This window comes from Onychomys torridus, chromosome 2 (assembly GCF_903995425.1).
Source record: "Onychomys torridus chromosome 2, mOncTor1.1, whole genome shotgun sequence".
Taxonomy (NCBI): domain Eukaryota; kingdom Metazoa; phylum Chordata; class Mammalia; order Rodentia; family Cricetidae; genus Onychomys; species Onychomys torridus.
The window spans coordinates 155,299,386-155,321,367 of record NC_050444.1 but is presented as its reverse complement, the minus strand read 5'-3'; the positions used below and the strand labels follow the sequence as shown (position 1 = coordinate 155,321,367).

Here is a 21,982-nt window from a genome sequence, read left to right as displayed (position 1 = left end):
TAGGAAGGCACAGGCAATGGCGTTGAGAGCAGGGTCAGCATACGTCCCGTAAAGGCTAGTAATGACTATTCTAGGTTCTGCACACCACATGATCTAGTCTCCTGTTCAGCTCTGTCTGCCATGCCAAGCGAGAGGCAGTGGGACAGCATGTTAGTTACTTACCTACTTGCTGGGACAAGCAACTTAAGGCAAGGAGAGTTTGTGTATTATTTATTCTGTTTAAGGCTGTAGTCCATGATGGTGGGGAGGACATGGTAGCAGGATCATGTTTTCATTTCATTCAGTCTTGGACCCCAGCCTATGAAATGGTGGTGCCCACATTCAGGGATGTTCTTCTCTCTTCAGTTAAACCTTTTCAGAAGCACCGTCACCAATAAATCCAGAGTGGTATTTCTATGGAGACTTTAAAACCACTGTAGCTGATAATCAAAGTTAACCACATGGTTTGTAGACAGTGTCTCTGTTCCCATAAGACATTCACATGGACTGGAATGTGGTTTGTTTTTTTTCTTTTTAAAGATTTATTTATTATGTATACAGCATGTATTTCTGCAGGCCAGAAGAGGGCACCAGGTCTCATTACAGATAGTTGTGAGCCACCATGTGGTTACTGGGAATTGAACTCAGGACATCTGGAAGAGCAGTCAGTGCTCTTAACCTCTGAGCCATCTCTCCAGCCCCCTGGAATGTGGTTTTAACAGTCCTTAGTTCACAGTGAATTTTACTCCAAATTGTAGATGGAATTCGATATTCCTAGTCTGAAGGTAAGAGTCTAGCCAGTGTGTTTTGAGACAGGGTCTCATGTAGCTCAGGCTGACCTTAAATGTTGCCCAGGGTAACACTGAAGTTCTGATCCTCTTGCCAAATGTTGGAATTTGCAGATGTGCACCACCACACCTGATTTATGAGTCTGGGGTCCCTGCTTTCATGTATGCTACATCTCCCAATAGATGCAATTTTTGAAGCTCTGTTCTTGCCTTAGCACCATAAGCTAATTTTTTATGCTGCTCATGAACCTTGTAATGGGAAGGAATTGGTTTTTGCTTTTATTTTATTTTACAGATTAGAAAAGCCAGTTGTGGAGATGAAGCAATCTGCGCAGCACAGACAGGTGGAATACATGGAGTTCTGTTTGCAGACTTACTGATGCACTGGGGTGATAATTCAGATGCCCAGGGCATCCTCAGTTAAGATAGCAGCACATGGCTGGCATGGTGACGCATTCCTTTAATACCAGTACTTGGAAGGCAGAGGCAGGCAGAGCTCATGAATTTGAGGCTAGCCTAGTCTGCAGGGCAGCCAGAGCTACACAGAGAAACCCTTTGTTTCAAAAAGATCCATACCAAAGTAACAAAGATCAAAATAGAGGAGCATGCTTACAAGGTCTGATAGCACACATTATAATCCCAATTCATGAAATTTCAATGTTTGTTAAGATACAAAGGGGCTATGGCCTTGCTTTCTAGGAGTTTATTTTTCCATTTCTGAGCTTTCAGAGGGATTACGATTGTTTTACCTGAGGATAATTTTAGGTCTTCTGCCAGCTTTGTCTCTCATCACCTCCTGTTGTCTCCTGTTGGGGAACACAGAACCGATTTCCATTCTATGACTCAGCTGCTCCAGTTAGGGCAAAAAACATTTACAAATGTGTTTGTGGTGTTCTTCCCTGGAAACGGAGCTCAGTGTGCTGCTCTGACTTGTCACAGGCAGCAGAACATCGAGGAGAACATGACGATAGCTATGGAGGAGGCTCCGGAGAGCTTCGGCCAGGTTGCCATGCTCTACATCAACTGCAGAGTGAACGGGCATCCTGTGAAAGCCTTCGTTGACTCAGGTGAGGATGGGGAGAGGGGCAGCTCTGGTGTCTGTTAGACACTGATCCTTGGTCTGCTTGCCGCCGGCCTAGAAGTTACAATTTCACTTTCCAGTCTGTTGGTGGTAGATTTCTTTCCCAGTCATTTCTTACCTGGTTTTGTGTTTAGAGTACCTCAGCTGGTAGTAAGGACTTGGATGGGTGTAACTAAAGAACTGAAAAATAGAGGCTCAAACAGAGGGAAGCAGTCCAGATTGATTGGGGGTGGGTTGTGGGGGTGTGAGTTGGATCAGTGGTTAAGAGTTAGTACTACTCTTGCAGAATATGTGGATTCAGTTCCCAGCACCCACATTACACAGCTCACAAACACCTGTAATTCTCTTCTGGCTTCCATGGGCCTGTACTCACATTGCACCCCTCTCCACATATACATGTAATTAAAAACACATCCTTAGCTCTATAGTGAGTTTGAAGCTGGTTTGTGAGATTTATGTCTCACCTCTCTGAAACAGGAGGTAGAGTAGCAGCAAGGTTGAAGGTAAACAGGATGCAGTGGGCCTGACCCTGGCTGGGCACTTACTTGATGCAGTCTTTTAGAAAGTGGGAACCTTTAAGGGTTATTGAACAGATAAAGAAATGATTTGAAGGAGGTTATAGTTTGGGATAACCGCAAGCAGAATCAGCTGGAAAAATTCTATAACTTTGAGGGTCATATTTGCTTTAAATTATATGTACATGGCACAGATTCAGAGCCAGAGGAATCCACTCAGGAGGGAGGTGGGTGTGAGCCCCCAGCAGCTGTGGGAAGAAAGAAGGTCAGAACAGCAGAGATCTGATTTGCAGGTTCAGGCAGTTCAAGGGCGGAGTGAAGGCAGCAGGATTTAACATTGAACTGTGCTGTAGTTGTAAGATGGTGAGAAGGCCATGCCATTGGCAAAGAGACATCAGAAGTGAGGTTTGGGAGGAGCTAGAGATGTCCGGTACACAGGTGTATGGAGACAGTATTCAAGGGAGGGGCTAGAGCTAGACAAAGATTCCAGAAGTGTCAGCCTGCTACAGCTGAGTACATATGCTCTGAGAGAGAAAATAATCTCACGTAAGGCTAGGGATGTGTCTAGCATACACAAAGCCACGAGTTGGAATCCAGCACTGCATGAAACTTAATAGGAGCATAATAGAGCATGTTTGTAATCCCAGCACCTAGGGATGTGGAAGCAAGAGACTCCTTAGCTCTATAGTGAGTTTCCAGCTTGAGTAGCAGTGAGATATATGCCCTCAGCTTTTAAGGAAGAAGACCCATTTGTAGGTTCATTTCCAAGTTTTTGGAAACGTAGAGAAGACTTTTTGGGTTTTGTCCCTCCACCTACCCTCCCAGGGGTGTGGCTGTTTGGTTAAGGCAGGGTCTCACTATGTAGCTGTGGATGGCCTGGAGCTAGCTGTATAGACCAGGATGGCCTTGAACTCACAGAGATCTTGCCTCTGCCTCCTGAGTGCTGGGATTAAAAATATGTGTGTGTGAAGGGAACTGGAGAGATGGCTCAGAGGTTAAGAGCACCCTCTGCTCTTCCAGAGGTCCTGAGTTCAATTCCCAGCAACCACATGGTGGCTCACAACCATCTGTAATGAGATCTGGTGCCCTCTTCTGTATACATCATCATCATCATTATAATATTAATAATAATAAATCTTGAAAAAAATTGTGTGTGCTACTGAGGCTGGAGAGATGGCTCAGTGGTTAAGAGTAAGCTTAAGAATGCTCTTTCAGAGGACCCCGCTTCAATTCGCAGCACCCACATGGCAGCTCACAACTGTTTGTCACTCCATTTCCAGGGGACCCAACACCTGTGGCAAAACACCAATGCACATTTAAAAAAATGTGTGCGTGCGTGCGTGCGTGCGTGTGTGTGTGTGTGTGTGTGTGTGCGCGCTTGCCACCATGCCCAGCTTTTTTCTAAAGTGGTTCTGGATTTAATCCTAGGTTTTTGTCCATGTTAGGTAAGTGCTCTATCAATGTGTACTCCTAGCTACAGCCTATATTTTTTAACTTGTGAGCAGTGTGTCCCAACACTTTAAGTAAAAATCACTTGAATCTGTGTTGAAGTACACACCTGGAAATCCCAGGAGGCTACACAGGAGGATTACATGTTCAAGACTCAGTTGGACTACACAGGGAGTGAGGACCCGACTCAGAACAGCAGCAGACAACAAAGATGACCATGTGTTCTCAGTGTGAAGTGTCAGAACATCTGGATTTTAGAAGGTCACTTGCTCATAGGCTTGTTTGTTGGTAAAGTTGTTTTTTTAAGTCCCCCCCCCCTTTAAAATTTATTTTCATTTTATGTGCATTGGTGTTTTGCCTGCATGTATGTCTGTGTGAGGGTGTCAGGTCCGCTGGAACTGGAGTTACAGACACTTGTGAACTGCCATGTGGGTGCTGGGAACTGAACCCAGGTCCTCTGGAAGAGCAGTCACTACTCTAAATCGCCGAGCCCTGTTGGTAAAGTTTTTAAGTGTCTTCCTGGTACTCCATTAAAAACATACTCTTTCTCTCAGATTTCTGTACTGTTTTAGATTCTGGTATAGAAATGGAAATTGAATTAAGCAGGGATGTTGGTATGCATACACCATCCTAGAACATGGGGTTAGAGGCAGAAAGAGTAGTAAGAGTTTTCAAAAATAAGTAAGATCAGCTAAGCAGAGTGATGGTACAGAGACAGAAGTCTTACCACAAATGTAGGTTATGTTTTTTACAGTGTGATATTTCTCTCTTCTTCCAGGTGCCCAGATGACTATTATGAGCCAGGCTTGTGCAGAGAGGTGTAACATCATGAGACTGGTGGACCGCCGGTGGGCTGGCATAGCCAAAGGAGTAGGCACACAGAAGATTATTGGAAGGGTGCATCTAGGTGAGTGAAGGCAGGCCAGGTGCTGCTTTTTGTAGGGTGGTTGAGTTTTGAAGTTCTTTGCTGATTACCTCTGGTTGACATGACCATGCAACAGGTCAGAGAAGAACTTTGGGGCCTGGCCTTCACCCTTCAACAGTCCCTGGACTTGAATTCAGGTTGTCAGGCTTTCATGGCTAACAGTTTACTTGCTGACACACCTTGCTGATTCTAGAGTGTGTGTGTGTGTGTGTGGTTTCTTTCCCTCTGTCCTGGCTAGATCGGAAGTCATTTCCATCACAGTGTTAGGCACCATGTCTTAATCTCCCTGTGATCAGTGCTGCTGTGGGGGTGCTGAATGCTCTTGGGATGTGTGGCCCCTTTCTTCTTTCAACTCCCCTTAGGGTATTTCCGTGTACTTGAGTGTTAGTGGCTTTTTTAGTCTAGAAATGCATCTTTCAGTTCCGTGATGGAGCCCCCAGTTGCCTTAGCACATGATAAGCACACTCCACAGTCAGGCTGTCCTAGCCCCTTGGTGTACTCTAATGGTGATCTATTGTTACTCAGTCAAAATGGTCTCCTGCACTAGGCTCATCCTACAAAGTCTTAGTTTCTTGTGTGTGCATGTGTCTGTCTCAAGAAAGGAATGTGGAAATATTGATGGATCCGTAGAATGGATATTCTCTCAGTTAAACCTTTCTAGTAACACTGTAGCAGAATATCCAGAGGTATGTTTCCAGAGAGATTCTAGATCCCATCAAGCTGGCTATAAGATTAAACTTCACAGACACCCCCCCCCTTTTTTTTTTTTTTTGCTGGAGCTGAGGACCAACGCCCTACCACTGACCTAAATCCCCAACCCCCCCCCCCCCCTTTATTTCAAGAACCTGAAAGACATCACAGCAAGGGTTTCCAACCCAGGGACTGCATGGGGGGGGGGGAGCAGTTAGGGGTGAGAGATCTTAAGATAATGTGAGATTGTGTGTGTGTGTGTGTGTGTGTGTGTTTCTTGGTGCTTTTGGCTGTGGTGACTCAGTTTTGTGGTTTTGTTTTCAAAAGACTTACTTTATTTTATATATATATGTTGTTTTTCTTTCTTTTTTTTTTTTTTTTTTTTTTTTCCGGTTTTTAGAGACAGGGTTTCTCTGTAGCTTTGGAGGCTGTCCTGGAACTCGCTTTGTAGACCAGGCTGGCCTTGAACTCATAGAGCTCCACCTGCCTCTGCCTCCCGAGTGCTGAGATTACAGGTGTGCGCCACCACCACCTGGCCATATATATTGTTTTTCAAGACAGGGTTTCTCTGTGTAGCTTTGCGCCTTTCCTGGAACTCACTTGGTAGCCCAGGCTGGTCTCGAACTCACAGAGATCCACCTGGCTCTGCTTCCCGAATGCTGGGATTAAAGGCGTGCGCCGCCACCACCCAGCTTATTTTTTATATTTTTTGTGTAAGAGTGGTTTTGTGTACTATGCATCTGTGGTGCCCTTGCAGTTTAGAAGAGGATATCAGATGTTCTGAACTTACAGGTGGTTGTTAGCCCCGATGTGAGTGGTAGGAACCTAACTTGGGTCCACTTCAAGAACAGCAAATATTTAACCTCTGAGGCATCTCTCCAGCCCCAGTTATGTGGTTCTGGGTCATGAATTTTATAGTGGGCAGTGTCAAAAGCTGGACCCTATGCAGGTCTCAATTAGTTTCTGGTTCTAGCTATCATCACCCAGGGGTTATCTGCACTCTAGATATCTGGAATTCTTAGAGAAAGAGAGAATTGGCAGTGTTCTGGGGTAGCTGCACGTCCTTGTAGACAGAGGACTTGGAAACGAGACCAGCTTCACAGCACTCGTATGCAATTGTCCAGGTAGATTGCAGCCCACGTGGGTTAGAGAATGGTGAATGGGCAAAGTGCTTACTGTGCAAGTGTGAGAGCCTGAGTTTGGATCTCAGCATGCAGAAGCAAGGTGTGATGGCACCAGTCTGCAGCCTCAGTGCTGCGAGCACAGACTAGCTGATCTTGCAGACTGGTAAGCTGTCCAACCCAGCCAAAATGGTGAGTCCCTTGTTCAGTGAGACCCTATTTCAAAAACTACTGTGGAGAGCATTAGAGGAAAAGACGTTTAGCCTCAAACTCCAATCTCCACATACATGTTCACACCTGCACATGTGCTTAGAGGCAGAACTTCTCAGCTTGAAACGTGGTGTCACGTACACCTGTAAATGAAGCATTTGGCAAGTGGAAGCTGCACAATTAGGACCAGCCTGGACTACATGAGATCCTGACTCAAAAACTGAAGGAGAAGATAGATAATGAAGAAAACAAAGGCAAGATTAAGATTTTGAATTTGTTTGTTTGGACAGGGTCTCTCTGTAGCCCTGGCTAACCCTGGAACTCATTATGTAAACCAAGCTGGACTTGAACTCAGGAGATCTGCCTGCCTTCTGCCTCTGGATTATTAAAGGTGAGCTCTACCATGGCCTGCAAGATTAAGAAGTTTGCCTTGAGAGCTGGGCATGGTGGTGCATGCCTTCAAACTAAACTCAGCACTCAGAAGCATAGGCAGGCAAATCCTTGGGTTCCACACCAGCCTGGTCTATAGAGCAAGTTCCAGGTCAGCCAGGGCCACACAGAGAAAATCTGTGTGTATGTGGGGGAGAGGGGGTGGGTTGTGTGTCTTGAGCACATGTGGTATCATACACCTATAGTTCCAGTGCTTGAAACGACAAATAATATTTTAAAATAACAAAATAGACAGTAATGTTGGCTAGAAATATGTATAATACTATCTGAAGATCTAAGAAAAGTTAAAATTGATGAACACAGAACTAAGATAGTTGGGAGAGTTGGAGGAGGAATATAGGAAACCTAACACTTTGGTTTTCTTCTTTTTAAGATTTATTTTTATTTCTATTTCTGTGTATATGTCTAGCTAAGTGTATTATACCCTTTCTGTACAGAAGCTAACTGAAATTACAGGCAGTGGTGAACTGCTTGACAGTGGTTCTGAGACCTGAACTCAGGTCATTTGGAAGCGCTCTTAACCACTGAGGCAGTCTCATGTTTTGGTTTTCTATTTCTTTATCTGGAAACCAAATGCATGGTTGTTTCTTATGCTTTATATTGTTCACATATTTCACACTCTCTTTGGCTTGCTACTTAATAGTAGCAAAGTAATTTAATGTCTTTTTTATTATTATTATTTATGGGTGTTAGCCTGCATTTACATCTGTGCATCACATGTGTGATGTGTGCCTGGTGCCTGTGGAAGCCAGAACAGGGTATAGGACCCCTAGAACTAGAGTTACTGGTGATTTTGAGCCATCCTGTTGGTGCTGGGAATTGAATCTGGGTCCTCTGCAAAAGCAGTCAGTGCTCTTAATTGCTGAGCCTTCCCTTCATCCCCTAGTAAAATAATCTTTTTTGTTTCGTGTGCATTGGTGTTTTGCCTGCACGTATGTCTGTCCAGTGCTCTTAACTGCTGAGCTGTCTCTCCAGCCCTTAGTAAAACAAATCTTAACCTGAGAAGTACAAGATGGCAAGCAAAGCCAGACCTTCCTGGTATCTCTGATTTGAAAAGTAGATACTTGGTTCTAACAGGCAATGAGAAGCCTTTTCTTGCATGGAGGTTTACTTTAAAATTTTTAAAGGTTTAAAATATGCTGGTTCTACTGCTTTTTGGAAACATTTGTGCAAAATGTGTCTGAGTGGTACAGCTTGGGCTCTATCCTCAGCAACCCATGTATGCACATATACTCACAAATACCCGGTAGACCTTTTATAAGTGTATAGGAGCCATTGAGTAATACCAGAACTGCCTTTACTGTTACTCTTGTTGTGTATGTGTTGTTTTTAATCCTCTTCAGGCTTTCTTTCCTCACCTGATGAGCATGGTCCTGGGCGGCCCACGACAAGCCCAGTTCTTGGAACAGTAGCTCTGCCTGTCTACTTCATGGCTTTCATCTTGTTTCAGTGTTGTCCCTCCTTGGCTTGCCTGCGTCCAGGAAGCCTGGGCACAGAGTAATGGGTTCCTCACAGCTCGCCCTGGGCTTGGGAAGCCACATCAGTAATATCTTCTTCTCTTCTGTGCTTTAGCTCAGGTTCAGATTGAAGGTGATTTCCTGGCATGTTCCTTCTCCATACTCGAAGAACAGCCTATGGACATGCTTCTAGGATTGGACATGCTTAAACGGCATCAGGTAATTAAGAGCTTTTGATACATGGACACACATAAGTGCGTGGTATAATGATATTTTATTTGTATTGAAGTGTGATTTTATTTGTATGTTAATAAAGTTGCCTTGGAGTCAGAGCAAGCCATAGCAGAAGCTGGGTGGTGGTGGTGCATGCCTTTAATCCCAGCACTTGGGAGGCAGAGCTAGGCAGGATCTCTGTGTGTTCAAGGATACAGCCAGCATGGCAACACAAACCTTTAATCTCAATACCAACCATAGAAGACCTGGAGGTCTGTATAGACAGGCAGTGACGTGGAGGTCATGTGGCTGGGTTTACAACCAATGAGAAGGCAGAACAGAAAGTCTATAAAAAAGAAAAAACACTCAGAAGTAGTCTCTTGCAGAGAGGAAAGACAGAGCAGCAGTGAAGGGTAACATTTTCAGCTCTCAGCTATTGCTCTGACCTAGTGGCTTTTAACTCTGCAATTGGCTCTGTGTTTCTTATTTAACAAGACGGTTACATCTACAGCATGGAGGCTAGAGGTTGACAACAGGTGTCTCCCTTGATCTGTCTTACTTTTGTTTTAGATAGTGTCTCTCACTGAACCCGGAGCTCATGGATTGACTAGACAGGTAGGGCAGCAACTCCAGGATCCTCAAGTGTCCACTCCCCAGTGCTGAGGCTCTTAGGTGTGTGCTGTTGGCACCAAGCTTTTTACATGGCTTTTGATATGTATCCCTGATCATCCTGGATGGAGCCCACTGTGTAAAGTAGGGTGCCTTGAACTCTCATTCTCTTGCCTCTTGCTCCTGGGATTACAGGCATGTACCATCATGCCTCTGCCCTCTGCTTTTGCTCTGGGTCATTAGTTCTGCTAGTTGCATATATTGACAAAGCAAGAAAGAAACATGGTTTTTCAAATGTGGAAGTGTCCTTGGTAGATTCTGTTGTGCAGACTTGAGATGACTGTCATTACAAATGGAGTCTGTCAGTTGAGTGTGGTGGTGCACTTTAATCCTAGCACCTAGAACAGAGAGATGGCCTGGCAGGCACCTGTGAGATCCTGTCTCAAAACAACAGCACAGAGCTCTCCTTGTATAGCCTCTAGGCATAAGTTAAATCTTGTCTCTTTTGACATTATTATTGGCAGTCTTACTTATTTTTTTAACCTTAACATTTTTTTAGACTTTATGTGTTATTATTTACATGTACATACCACATGTGTGCCTGGTGCACTTAAAGGTAAGAAGAAAGCATTGGGTCCTCTGGAACTAATGGAACCACGTGGTGCTGGAATAGAATGTCCTCTGCAAGAACAAGTGCTCTTGTTCCTTTTACTGAAAATAGATTTTTTTATTTTATTTTATTTATTTTTTTGGTCACAATAAATCCTGGTTATGGTTTCCCCTCCCTCTACACCTCCCAGTTCCTCCCTGCCACCCATCCCATCCCATCCACCTCTCTGTCTCATTAGAAAACAGACAGGCTTATAAGGGATTGTGATGTGATAAAACAAAACTAACAGATCAGAATTGGACAAACGGAAGGAAAAGAGTCCAAGAGAAGGCACAAGAAACAGAGACCCACTTGTTCTGACACTCAGGAGTCCCATAAAAACACTAGAGTAGAAGCCATAATATACATGCAGAGGACTGGTGCAGACCTGTATAGACCCTGTGCATGCTGCCCCAATCTCTGAGTTCATACGAGCTTCGATTATGTGGATTTAGAGGGCCTTGTTATCTTGGTGTCATCCATGTCCTCTGTCTCCTTTCGCAGGGGTTTCCCTGATCCCTGAGGGAGAGACTCCCCTTTATAGGGCTGTGTACAAGTACTCTTAACTCATCTCTCCAGCCTCAGCAGTTTTCTTAAGTTGTCTAATTTTTTTGTTTTGTTTTGTTTTTCGAGACAAGGTTTCTCTGTGTAGCTTTTCGCCTTTCCTGTAGACCAGGCTGGCCTCAGACTCACAGAGATCCGCCTGCCTCTGCCTCCCAAGTGCTGGAATTAAAGGCGTGGGCTACCACCACCCTGCAAGTTGTCTAATTTTAAGATTCTGATTAGAAATCAAAGGGGGCTAGGGGTGGTGGCACACACCTTTAATCCCAGTACTTGGGAGGCAGAGGCAGGCGGATCTCTGTGAGTTCGAGGCCAGCCTGGTCTATAGAATGAGATCCAGAAAAGGCACAAAGCTATACAGAGAAACCCTGTCTTGAAAAACAAAAAAAAAAAAAAAAAAAAAGAAAGAAAGAAATCAAAAGGGTTTTTTTGTTTTGTTTTGTTTTTGCTGATTTTCTCCAGGTGTTTAATACATGCTTTTCTTGGCTGTTGATTAAACAATAGTTAGAACGTTGAGATTATAGGCTAGAGAATGAAAATGCTTTGTTCATACATCAAGGATTATCTGACAATACATTAATTTGTCATACTTTATTCCTCAGCTAAAGCCTAACTAAGATCTACCATGCTCATTGCAGACCATTGGTTAGTGTCTGCTGCGTAATGAAATGCCACAGTAGTTTATATTTGTTTGTTTTGCTAAGGAAGTGCTGTACCACTGAGTATACCTGAATCCCACTGTGGGTTTTTTTAATAAGGTTAATACCTTCATGCCAATATATTTTAAATATTCCACACAATGATGTAAATCAGGTAGAACTTGACTAGTGTATGAAAGGCTCTCTACCTCCAGGCTCCTAAGATTAAAAAGCCCTGAAAAATAATGTATATCATTGATTTAGCATTTTAAATGCCAAATGTTAAATATGTAAATGAGAACTAGGTTATGTATTTGTCACTCACTGTCTTGCTGTCATTTAGCAAACCTTGGAATTTTTTAACTTTACAGATATAAATCATGTACGTGGCAATGTCAGACTTTTAAAAACACACAGGGAAGGATCATGTAAATAAGGAGTAAAGTGGCTGTGTGGGCCACCACACCTGTCATCCCACCATTTGGCCTCAGGCAGATGGATCAAGAGGTTAAGGAGGCCTCAAAAAATACAAAACAAAGGAGGGCAGAGAGATGACTGGGTACAGCGCTAGCTGCAGTGGCTGTGCAGGCCAGGTGACCCCACAGGTCCCCAGAGCCCTTGATGGACGTGGTGGCATCTGTGCCTAAGATAGGACATGGAGATCCAAGTGCCTGGAGTGTGCAACACAGCAGCAGAAGGGACACAGATAGAGGCCAGCCTCCCATATACATGCTGAGTTCAAGGCCAGCCTCTAAAATCAGAAAAGGTCTGGGGAGATGGAGTAGCACACAGGCAGGAGGAGGGTGAGTTGGAGGGTGTCTGAGGCTGCAAAGTGAGTTCGAGATCACGCTGGATTACATAGCAAGACTTTGTCTCCAAAGCCAGCTTTAAAAAGTGGACGCTTTCAGGTAGATGGTAAGGTTATGTTTGTTTTATTCTTAAACTGACTTTTTCTGGTAATGGTCTTTAGTGGTTGACTGTGGAACTAAGACTTGATTCTTCTGTAGGGAGCTTCATTTGCTGCTGTTCTTTGTTTTCTTCTTCCAGTGTTCGATTGACTTGAAGAAAAATGTACTGGTGATTGGCACCACAGGCTCACAGACCACCTTCCTTCCTGAGGGGGAGCTACCAGAGTGTGCCCGCTTGGCATATGGAACTGGGCGAGAGGACATACGGCCAGAGGAGATTGCAGACCAAGAATTAGCAGAAGCCATTCAAAAATCAGCAGAGGATGCAGGTATTGGGGCTGACCATTTGATTAGTGCTGTGTTGTTAGTGGGGTAAGGCCTTTCTAGGAATTAGCTTCATTTTTCAGCAGAGGTATGTTCACCGCCTTCTTACTCTTAACACCATGGTGAGAAGGCTCAGTCCCCAGTACCACATAAAGTGGGTGAGGTGGTACACACCTAGAATTCCAGCACTCAGGAGGTAAAGATGGGATAATCAGAATGCAAGGCTAGCCTGGAATATCTGAAACCCTGTCTCCAAAAGGAGAGAGGGCAGGCAGGGGTTTGCATTGCCATGGCTCAGCAGTAAAGGCCCTTGCCACAGAAGCCTAGAAACCAGAGCCCAACCGTGGAAGGAGAGTGCCGACTCCACAGCTGTGCTCTGACCTAGGCGTGCCCATATACGTACCGTCACAATAAAAACTTCAAAGGACTCCTATTTCAACAGCTCAGAAAAAAGAATCTGCGTAGCTGGGCCTGGTGGCACACGCCTTTAATCTCAGCACTCTGGAGGCAGAGGCAGGTAGATCTCTGTGAGTTGGAGGCCAACCTGGTCAACAGAGTAAGTTCCCTGGCTGTTTGTTACACAGAGAACCCTGTCTCAAAAACCCAAAAATAGCAGCAGTCTGAGACCAGGACTGAAGAATCACAAATTCAGGCCCAGCTTTGGCTGAGTATTGTTTCCGGCTGGTTCGGGCTATATAGACATACCCTGTGAAAAAACAAAACAAAGCCAAAAAAACCAGAGGAGCCTGGAGTGGTGGCACACACCTTAGTCCCAGCACTCAGGAGGCAAAGGGATCTCTGCCTCTGTGGGTTCAGGCTAAGTTGTTCTACATAGTGTGACCCTGTCTTGAAAAATAAAACAACAGAGGAACAAGGATCCAGTGCTCTGTTCAAGGTTAGGTCATTATTTGCTTGGATGCTTCTGAAATAATCCTGTTTTGTCCATAAAGAAACTTCTGCAGTAAGCACACACTTTCAAGATCAGCAGTATTTCCCTAGAAATGTTTCATTTTTCAGCCTGTTTGAGTTGAAGGAAGGCATTCTCGCTGTGACTAAGTAGGGAAAGTTTACTAAAAGTGCTGCCACCACCGAGAAGAACCAGCGACCAGTGTAATCTTAATGTTAATCAACTGTATATTCACGTTCGCTGAGGTCCCAGACTAAGGCTACACAGCAGTGCTTTGAAACCAAACTGATGCCTTCTAAATCTGAAGAAAAAGCAGAATCTTCTGAGGAAAATGGATCAAGACAACGCTGCTGAAATCCCCATTTGTTCACAGAACAGTGACTGGGTGCATTTTCTAAAAACTGAAAAGAATTACCTTTTAAGTGAGTTGTCTTGAAGCCTTGGGTCAGGATTATTCATCAATGTGACCATCTCACACTTGGCTTTTTCTGGTAGAGTGTGTTAGAATTACAAGTTCATGGAATAGACTTTCTGCTCAAGACAAAGATATTATGTGTGAAAAGTTTGTTACGTTTTCTTGGAGTACCTGCAGGTGAGCCTCTGGAATGGGGTCGTGTAGCTGATGGAACTTCCAGGTTGGCCTTGGTCACATTGTGGTCCAGCTTCACTATTATGTAAAGTGAAGTTTTGAGTGACCAGCGATCATTTTAGTTTTCCCGGAAGGTCAGCCTGAGTGAGCTCATCTACCTCCTTAGCCTATGGTAACTTGGCAACCTAGACGGGATGCTGACGCGCTGAGATCCTTTCCCTGCACAGGCGCCATGTGCTGTGATTAGAGAAGCACTAGCTAATGGCAGCAGTGTCCTGACCCCTTGAGCCTCAGCCTCCTGAGGAGCTCCTTTGACAGTTCAGGTGGCTAGAGCAGGTGAGACATTTTCAGGATCAGCAAGGGAAGGCCTGGTCAGTTTCAGAAACCACTGTATCCACGGAGCCTTTGCTACTGACATGGGTAAACTCTGCTGATTTTTGTAGTGTTCTAATGGTGTCATTCTGCAAGGTTAGACTTGATTTATTTGGAGAACCAACTGCCTTAAGATTATTAAAATCACAATTATGGGCATAATTTTTGAAAGATTTTCAGAAAGTTACTTGGCTGATTATCAGGCTATCTTTACCCTTTGTGTCCATCTACAGTCAGTAGGAGCTGTCTAAACACGTCTTTATGCTGGTTAGCTGAAGAAGGCAGTAGCTGGAACTTAATCGGACTTGATTTGTCCTCAGAAAATGAACATGAACCAGTTGTGCTGGCACCTGCCTATAAACCCTGCAATTGGGATGTCAAGTTCTGCCAGTCTGGGCTACATAGCAAGACCTTGTCTCAAAAAAACAAAACAGAGCCAGGCGGTGGTAGCTCACACCTTTAATCCCAGCACTTGGGAGGCTGAGGCAGGAGGATCTCTGTGAGTTCAATGCCAGCCTGGGCTACAAACAAACAAATACATTTGGATTTAGCTCAGAGGTAGAGCCCTTGGCCTAGCAAGCGCAAGGCCCTGGGTTCGGTCCTCAGCTCCGGGCGGGAAAAAAAAATAGGACTATTGAAATTTGGAAAGCTCCTACATTTGTTCATGAACCATTGTAGAGTGGTCTTCAAGCAGCTCTTTCGATGGATTGACTGCCTGTGGCCCATTTGCCTCCAACATCTGTGCAGAGCTATGGCATAATTTCTTTCCAAGTACAGTTAAAAATCTGAGCCAGGCCATCGCTTTTAATCCCAGCACTTGGGCGGCAGAGCCAGACGGATCTCTGAGTTCAAGGCCAGCCTGGGCTACAGAGTAAGTTCTAGGAAAGGTGCAAAGCTACACAAAGAAACCCTATCTCAGGAAAAAAAAAAAAATCTGTTAATGTAGAAACCTTGCTGGTATCTTTGAAGAGATGCCCACGCTGTGGAAACATCCCTCAACCTGGACTCCTCGCTCCTGATTGGAAGGATGGGAAGGATTGAGGACTGCAGCCCTGCATGCTGTGTGGTTCTGCATTGTTAACCCACGTTTGCTTGTCTGTTTCCTAATCCAAACAGAGCGTCAGAAGCCATGATGCATGTAGTGTGTGTGTGCTGCAGCTGGAGTGGGCCCCAGACCAGGTATTTATAGACACCACATTAACCTTCTGTCCACTTATCGCCTGTGCTTTTGAAAAGTCTCTCTGTCTGGAACCATTTTGGAAATTCAAGACTTGTCATCCTGTATCTCCCTATTCAATCTGGTTACAACTAGCCCTTGTATACATTTATATGTATGTTGGCATATATGCGTGTAGGCATACATTCTTGTTTAAAATGTTATTGTTTATGGGAACAGTCCAGCGGGTGAGTCTTAGTAAAAAGTACTCTCGTACCTACCACCTGACAGTTGAAAACACTGCATCAAGACTATTGGCATGACAGCGGTTGGTTTCAGGTAACTGAATTTCTAAGCCATTTTACTTTGAAAAGCTGGAAGTCCTCAGATGTTTGAATTTATAGAAAGGTAAAATTTTCATCTCATTGAGCAGAAATGGAAACTTGAGCCAATTGACTTGTCCAGAATCATAGTAATAGGTGGGCTGGGTATGGTAATAATGCATTCCTGCCTTCCCCTTCTTGGGAAGTTGAGGCAGGAGGATGCAAAGTTTGAGACCAGCCTGGACTGTGTAGTGAAAACTGTCTTGGGGTAAAGTGTTGACAGAACCTACATTTTTTTTCCCAAACAGTAAGGGCCGAGACTTGACTTTTCTTCTGTCCTTGGCTTGACAGACCTGTGTGAGCACCTGCTGTCTCTTGGGTGTAGTCAGGAAGACTGTGCTGGTCAGTGTGCATTTGTTGATTCTGTCTGAAGCTCACTGCAGGAAGGGTTGGAAGCTGGTGTAATTAGACTCCTAACATTTCATATGCTCTCGCTCTCACTCTGCTTGCTCACTCTTGCTCTTTAAGGACATTAGGCATAGTTCATGTCCATTAGCCTCTTCCTAATCCCTGGTGGTATTAGCTATTTGAGTTTCAGAAGGACAACATACATGCTGCTCTAATAGTAAGTACAAAGTCCACTAAGTCTTACCTTCACCTCACCTGCTTTTTGGGTTGTGCAGATTCTTAACACTGAACGCAGGAGTGGTACATGCTCCCCCATGGTGCTGACATGGATATTCTATTACAGTGTGCTTTTTATGTTAGCATTAGTTCCAAACTGAACTTCTTTCAGAGTCAGCTTTATTGATTAGATTGATAAAACTAGGAACTTTTTAGATTTAGTGAATGTAGTTTAAACAGACAAAATCATTATCTCTGTTTTTCACTAAACTTGAAGAAAAATTCCTTAGGTCAATAATTGAGCCAGGCAGTGGTAGCGTACACCTTTAGTCCCAGCACTTGAGGAACAGAGGCAGGCAGATCTCTGAGTTTGAGGCTAGCCTGATATACAGAGCAAGTTCCAGGGTAGCCAGGGCTATACAGAAAAAATTTGGGGGTGGTGGTGGTAGAGAAGTCAATAACTGTAGGATATGGTAGCGCACACTTTTAATTCCAGCACTGGGGAGACAGGCAGGCGGAATCCATGAGCCTGGTCGACATAGTGAGTTCCTTTATCAGAGGGAGGGTTGGGGGAAGGAAGTCATTAATTGAGCCAAGTGTGGTGACACCTCCTTAGGATCCCAGCACTTGAAAAATGATGGTGACAGAATCCCTAGTTCAAGAGCAGCCTAGATCCTGGTGTGCTAGGGTGCACCTTTAATCCCAGCATTTAGGAGGCAGAGCCTAGAGGATCTCTGAGTTCAAGGCCAGCTTGGTATACAGTAAGCTTCTGAACAAATGACTACATTAAGAAATCCTGTCTCAGGGCTAGAGAGATGGCTTAGAGGTTAAGAGCACTGGCTGTTCTTCCAGAGGACCTGAATTCAATACCCAGCAACCACATGGTGGCTCACAACCATTTCTAGTGGCATCTGATGCTCTCTTCTGGCATAAAGTTGTACATGAAAATAGAGCAATAAATCTTTTTTTAAAAAGGAAAGAAAGAAAAAAGAAATCCTGTCTCAACCCAGAAAAGGGAAAGCCAGCAGCTTCCCCACCAAGCCCATCCTTTAATGCTGCTTACCAATGTCTGCTCCATATCTGGCCACCGGCATCCCAACTGCTCTATGTAGGACTTTGGGAGTAGAGACCCAGCACGAGCGCTGATGTTCGAGCGCTGATATTGCTGCTCTTCAACACAAAGGATCTGAATTGGATTTAACCCAGGAGCCGATTGTTTCCAGCCTTGATAAGAGCCTGTGTCTTTTAATTAAAGGCATTTTGGGTGTTCAGAGGCCAGTTTTTAATGGTACCAGGAATAGGACCTATTGAGTGGTATCATTGTGGTATCTGCATTGAACTAGTATTGAGCCTGCCATCATGTTTGAAGGGTTGGTGAATTAGAGCTACTCTTAAGTTACTGTTGCCTATTGAAAAGCTAAGTACACTGTTCCTCTACCCTCCCTCCCCTGTACTCAGCAAAGATCTTAAATCTTGTCAGTTTTGTTGTGTTATATTAGAGTTGCAGTGTTTGGAAGCTGGGCATGCTAGTGCGTGCTGTAACCCCAGCACTCCTTCAGACGGAAGCAGGGGGACTGCCACAAGTCCCAGGCTACATCACAGGGCTAGCGATGTGGCTGGGTTAGTAGAGCGCCTTCCTGGCATGCGTAAAGCCTAGGTTTGGTCCCCAGGACCATCTAACCTGGGAGCAGTGATTCATGATTCCAGCACTGAGAGGGATCATCCTTGTGCGTCGAGTTAGAGGCCAGCCTGGGAGCCAGGAACTCTTGCCTCAAGAATGGTTAAGTGAATAGTTAGAGTGCTTGATCAGAGAAGTGAAACTCTTGTCTGCTTCATCTCTAGGTCTGTTTTGTTCTTTGAGTCAGGTGCTTGATTTTACCATGAGTTTTTAGAAGCTTGGCTAGAAATGAAATCCATTGTTTACTTGTTTTCTAGGGATCTCTAGACATGTAAAACCCATCTCAGTTGCCCCACTCTGTCCCCAGCATACTTGCTTTTGGGTTTCTTCTGTGTGACTTATGCTCACACTTGAAATGTGAGAAAGTTCACTGGAGCTGGCCGTGGTGGCCCATGCTGTCAATCCAGCATCAGGAGGCTGACATGTGAGAATTGCTGATAGTTCAAAACTGAACAACTGGGCTTTTTTTTTTTTTTTTTTTTTTTTTTTAATAAATAGAAAGAAAGCTTGTGAGAATCATCCAATGAAGATTTAAAATTTCACCAGAAATACAGAAGCATAGCTGCCGGGCGGCAGTGGCGCACGCCTTCAATCCCAGCACTCGGGAGGTAGAGCCAGGCAGATCTCTGTGAGTTCGAGGCCAGCCTGGTCTACAAAGCGAGTTCCAGGAAAGGTGCAAAGCTACACAGAGAAACCCTGTCTCGAAAAAAACAAAAAACAAAACAGAAAGAAAGAAAAGAAACAAACAGAGAGAAAGAAAGAAAGAAAAGAAGCATAGCTGCTTGGCATGGTGGGATGCTCCAACAGCCTGCACTCTAGAAGCTGGGGCGGAGTCTCAAGTGTAAGGCCAGCTCAGGCTATGCAGTGAGACTGTCTGAAGTAAACACACTTAACTGTCTTTGAGCCATTGTCACGTGCATGTTACAGTTCTTTACATGTGGAATTTTGATGACGTTTGTTAAAGACACACTCCAGTCAGGTCCAGTGATGCTACCTCATTTACTACAGACAGATTCTTGTATTTTTTTCTAGCCTCATGTTTCCAAGAGAGACCTAAATTAAAAGACCTGCTTTTATTCTATTGAGATTTCATTCTCTGATAATATAGTGATCTGCTAACTAATCTTTTTTCTTTTTTTCCCCTTTTTACAGAGAAAAGCAGCAAAGAATCTACCTCACAGGGAATGTCATCGTTGCTGACTTCAGATGGATTCAACCCTTCAGCCCCTTCTTCCGGGCAGAGTCCTGAGGTTGGCAACCCTACGAGTCTCGCCCACTCTCTCTCTGCTTCAGTCTGCGCCATCAAGCCCAGTGACCCCAGGAGCATTGAACCTATAGCTATGGAGGCTGTGAAGACTTCAGCTGAATTTCAGACAAGCTCTAAGAAAACAGAGCCTCCTCCTCTGCAGGGTCTTCCTGATCTCGCTTCCCCAGCAGACCAGAATCCAGCTATGCCTTTTCGTAATTCATCTGAAGAAGCATTTGTTGCAGATAATCCAGAGAAATCTGCTGAAGGAAGAACCCAGGGCCTCAGAGTTTATCTCCATACAAGACAGGACACTAGCTTCTCTCTCACAATTGGGATGCATGAGCCACAGGTGTTTGTGGAAGAAAAGAATTGGCATCCAGAAAATCAGAACCCAAGTCAAGTGAATGGCCTTCAGCAACACAGAGAACCACACAGAGGGAGTGGACAGCAGCACGTTGCACATGACCAAGAATGTCTTTGTGAAACAGAAGACCTTGAACTTCATGAAGAAAATCAACAGGACCAAGAAAAAATTGTCAGTTTGAAAGTTGTGGTGAAAAGAGAGGAACTTCAGACAAATGCTCCTCTTGTAAGTACAGAGAGAAGTCGTCCAGCTTCAGGGTACTGTCGCTGCCCATGCTCAGAAACCCTGATGGAAGTGGATACAGGTGGACAGTCTCTGGTTGCTGAGTGCAGCTCAACAGGCAGGCAGAATGCCAGCGTCAAGAGCCCTGGTGCATTGCATCTCACTTCAGATAATCCCTCAATGGAAGTGGAAACAGGACAGTGTGACCCCTCCTGTGAAAGCATGGAACATTCCATTTCGACCCGGGATTTGCAGCTCCCAGCAGATACTGTTGAAATGTCTGTGGTGGATAGCAAGGATAGCCGCAGTTCCCCTTCCCCTTTAAGTGACCATGGTCACCCCTCTGTGGAGGCAGCTGAAGAATTTTGTTCATCTGTCACAGTGGCCTTGAAAGAACTGCATGAACTTTTGGTCATTAGCTGTAAGCCAGCTTTGGAAAATACACCTGAAGATGTTACCTGTCAGTCAGAGATGGAAGCTGAGAGTCAAGCTGGTGTTTTGGACGTTTCAGAAAAGAGGGCCCAAAATGAGCATCTGATCCCTAGTGACCAGTACCCACGAGTCTCCTGTCACCAGGCCACCTCTGAATCAGAAAAGACAGACGTTGTAGGCACCGCACCTTGTGCTGAGATAGAAGATAAAGCACGCACTGGCTTCAGGGGTCTGGGCGATAGCTTGTCAAATGGCAGAAAAGTTGTCCCCAGACCAAGGGGGTCAGTCAGGAAGAACTCTTCTGTCGCCATAACCTCGGCTAAACCATCTGATGAGTCACACTGCACCTCAGGTGTAGAAATGTCACCCACATTTGCAGTAGGTGAGGAGGGTACCCACAGTCAGCCTTCTGAGCACATGCAGAATCCAGGCCCAGTTGGGCCGGAGACCAGCGATATTTGCCCTGGAGCTGCACCGCCCTTTCTTGGATTGGACCCACCTGCTACACAGCCCGTGTCTTCTCCCTCCGCTCTTCCGCCGCTCATCTTTCCCGCCGCAGATGTTAACCGGATTCTCGGTGCCGGCTTCACTCTGCAGGAAGCCCTTGGGGCTTTGCATCAAGTTGGTGGGAATGCAGACCTCGCACTTCTGGTTTTGCTAGCAAAGAACATTGTGGTCCCTACGTAATTATGGGACAGTGGGCTTAGACCGTACTCCATTCCGTTTGTGAAAGCCCTTTCCACACACATAAACACTCACCACACACATGCACAGTATATGTAGAAACCTGCAAGCAAAATGTTGAGCCAGATTTTTTTTTTCCGGCCAAAGTAATTTATGATCTTTTGTCTGATGAATTTGTCTATTTTACTTGTTAAATTTTGGGCCTTTTAAAATGTATTGGCAGTATGTGCATACAAAAGCTTTTTATTCTCATTAAGATGATGTATTCTGGAATAAAATGGATGGTTTTGTGTATAGCATACCATTTTAGATGAGTGAATGCTTTTAAAGCAGGAGCCATGAGGAACCTGCATCCTGTGCGGCCAGGAACAGGTCAGCGCCTGCTGTGACTCTGGCTGTGCCATATGCAGGGTGTGGCTTAGAACAGGACGCTGGAGACAAATTCACTAACTTCTGGAGTTGTATGTTTGATTTGCGTGCTCAGGGGTGACATTTAAGTAGGATGAGCGGGAGGGCTTAACACTTGGGCTGTCTTTTGCATAATAGGCTGCTGCATGGATTGATTGCCAAATACCTTTATGACAGTGGATGGGGTATGGTGGAATTCACATTAGAGTGAAACATGGTGCTACTTGTATTTAAAAAGGGAAGGGGGGAAAAACCTGATCATAATTCCATTTGCAAGGACATGTCAAGGACTGTGAGTAAAAGATAATGGCTTAGACGAAACACTGGAATGTACTAGAGATGGGGCTTGGGGACATCTCACTGACGACACCCCAGCCCTCAGTGGCCAATGGTGAGTCCAGCTTCTT

At 44.8% G+C, this 21,982-nt stretch overlaps 1 protein-coding gene across 3 annotated transcripts in view; it reads left to right on the top strand.

The window, feature by feature from the left end:
- The window catches only part of LOC118577764 (protein DDI1 homolog 2), a 46,334-nt gene extending 24,868 nt beyond the window's left edge, over positions 1–21,466 (top strand). Inside the window, exons 5-9 of one of the 3 annotated variants that reach the window (XM_036178418.1) lie at positions 1,707–1,834; positions 4,591–4,719; positions 8,781–8,884; positions 12,383–12,572; positions 19,369–21,466. In XM_036178418.1, the coding sequence (XP_036034311.1) occupies positions 1,707–1,834; positions 4,591–4,719; positions 8,781–8,884; positions 12,383–12,572; positions 19,369–21,170 (2,353 nt within the window). In that variant the 3' untranslated portion in view covers positions 21,171–21,466. Of the gene's footprint in view, positions 1–1,706; positions 1,835–4,590; positions 4,720–8,780; positions 8,885–12,382; positions 12,573–15,551; positions 15,615–19,368 lie in introns of those variants that run through there. The other 2 variants (XM_036178420.1, XM_036178419.1) reach the window with 2 other exon arrangements.
- Positions 21,467–21,982: the final 516 nt, after the last annotated feature.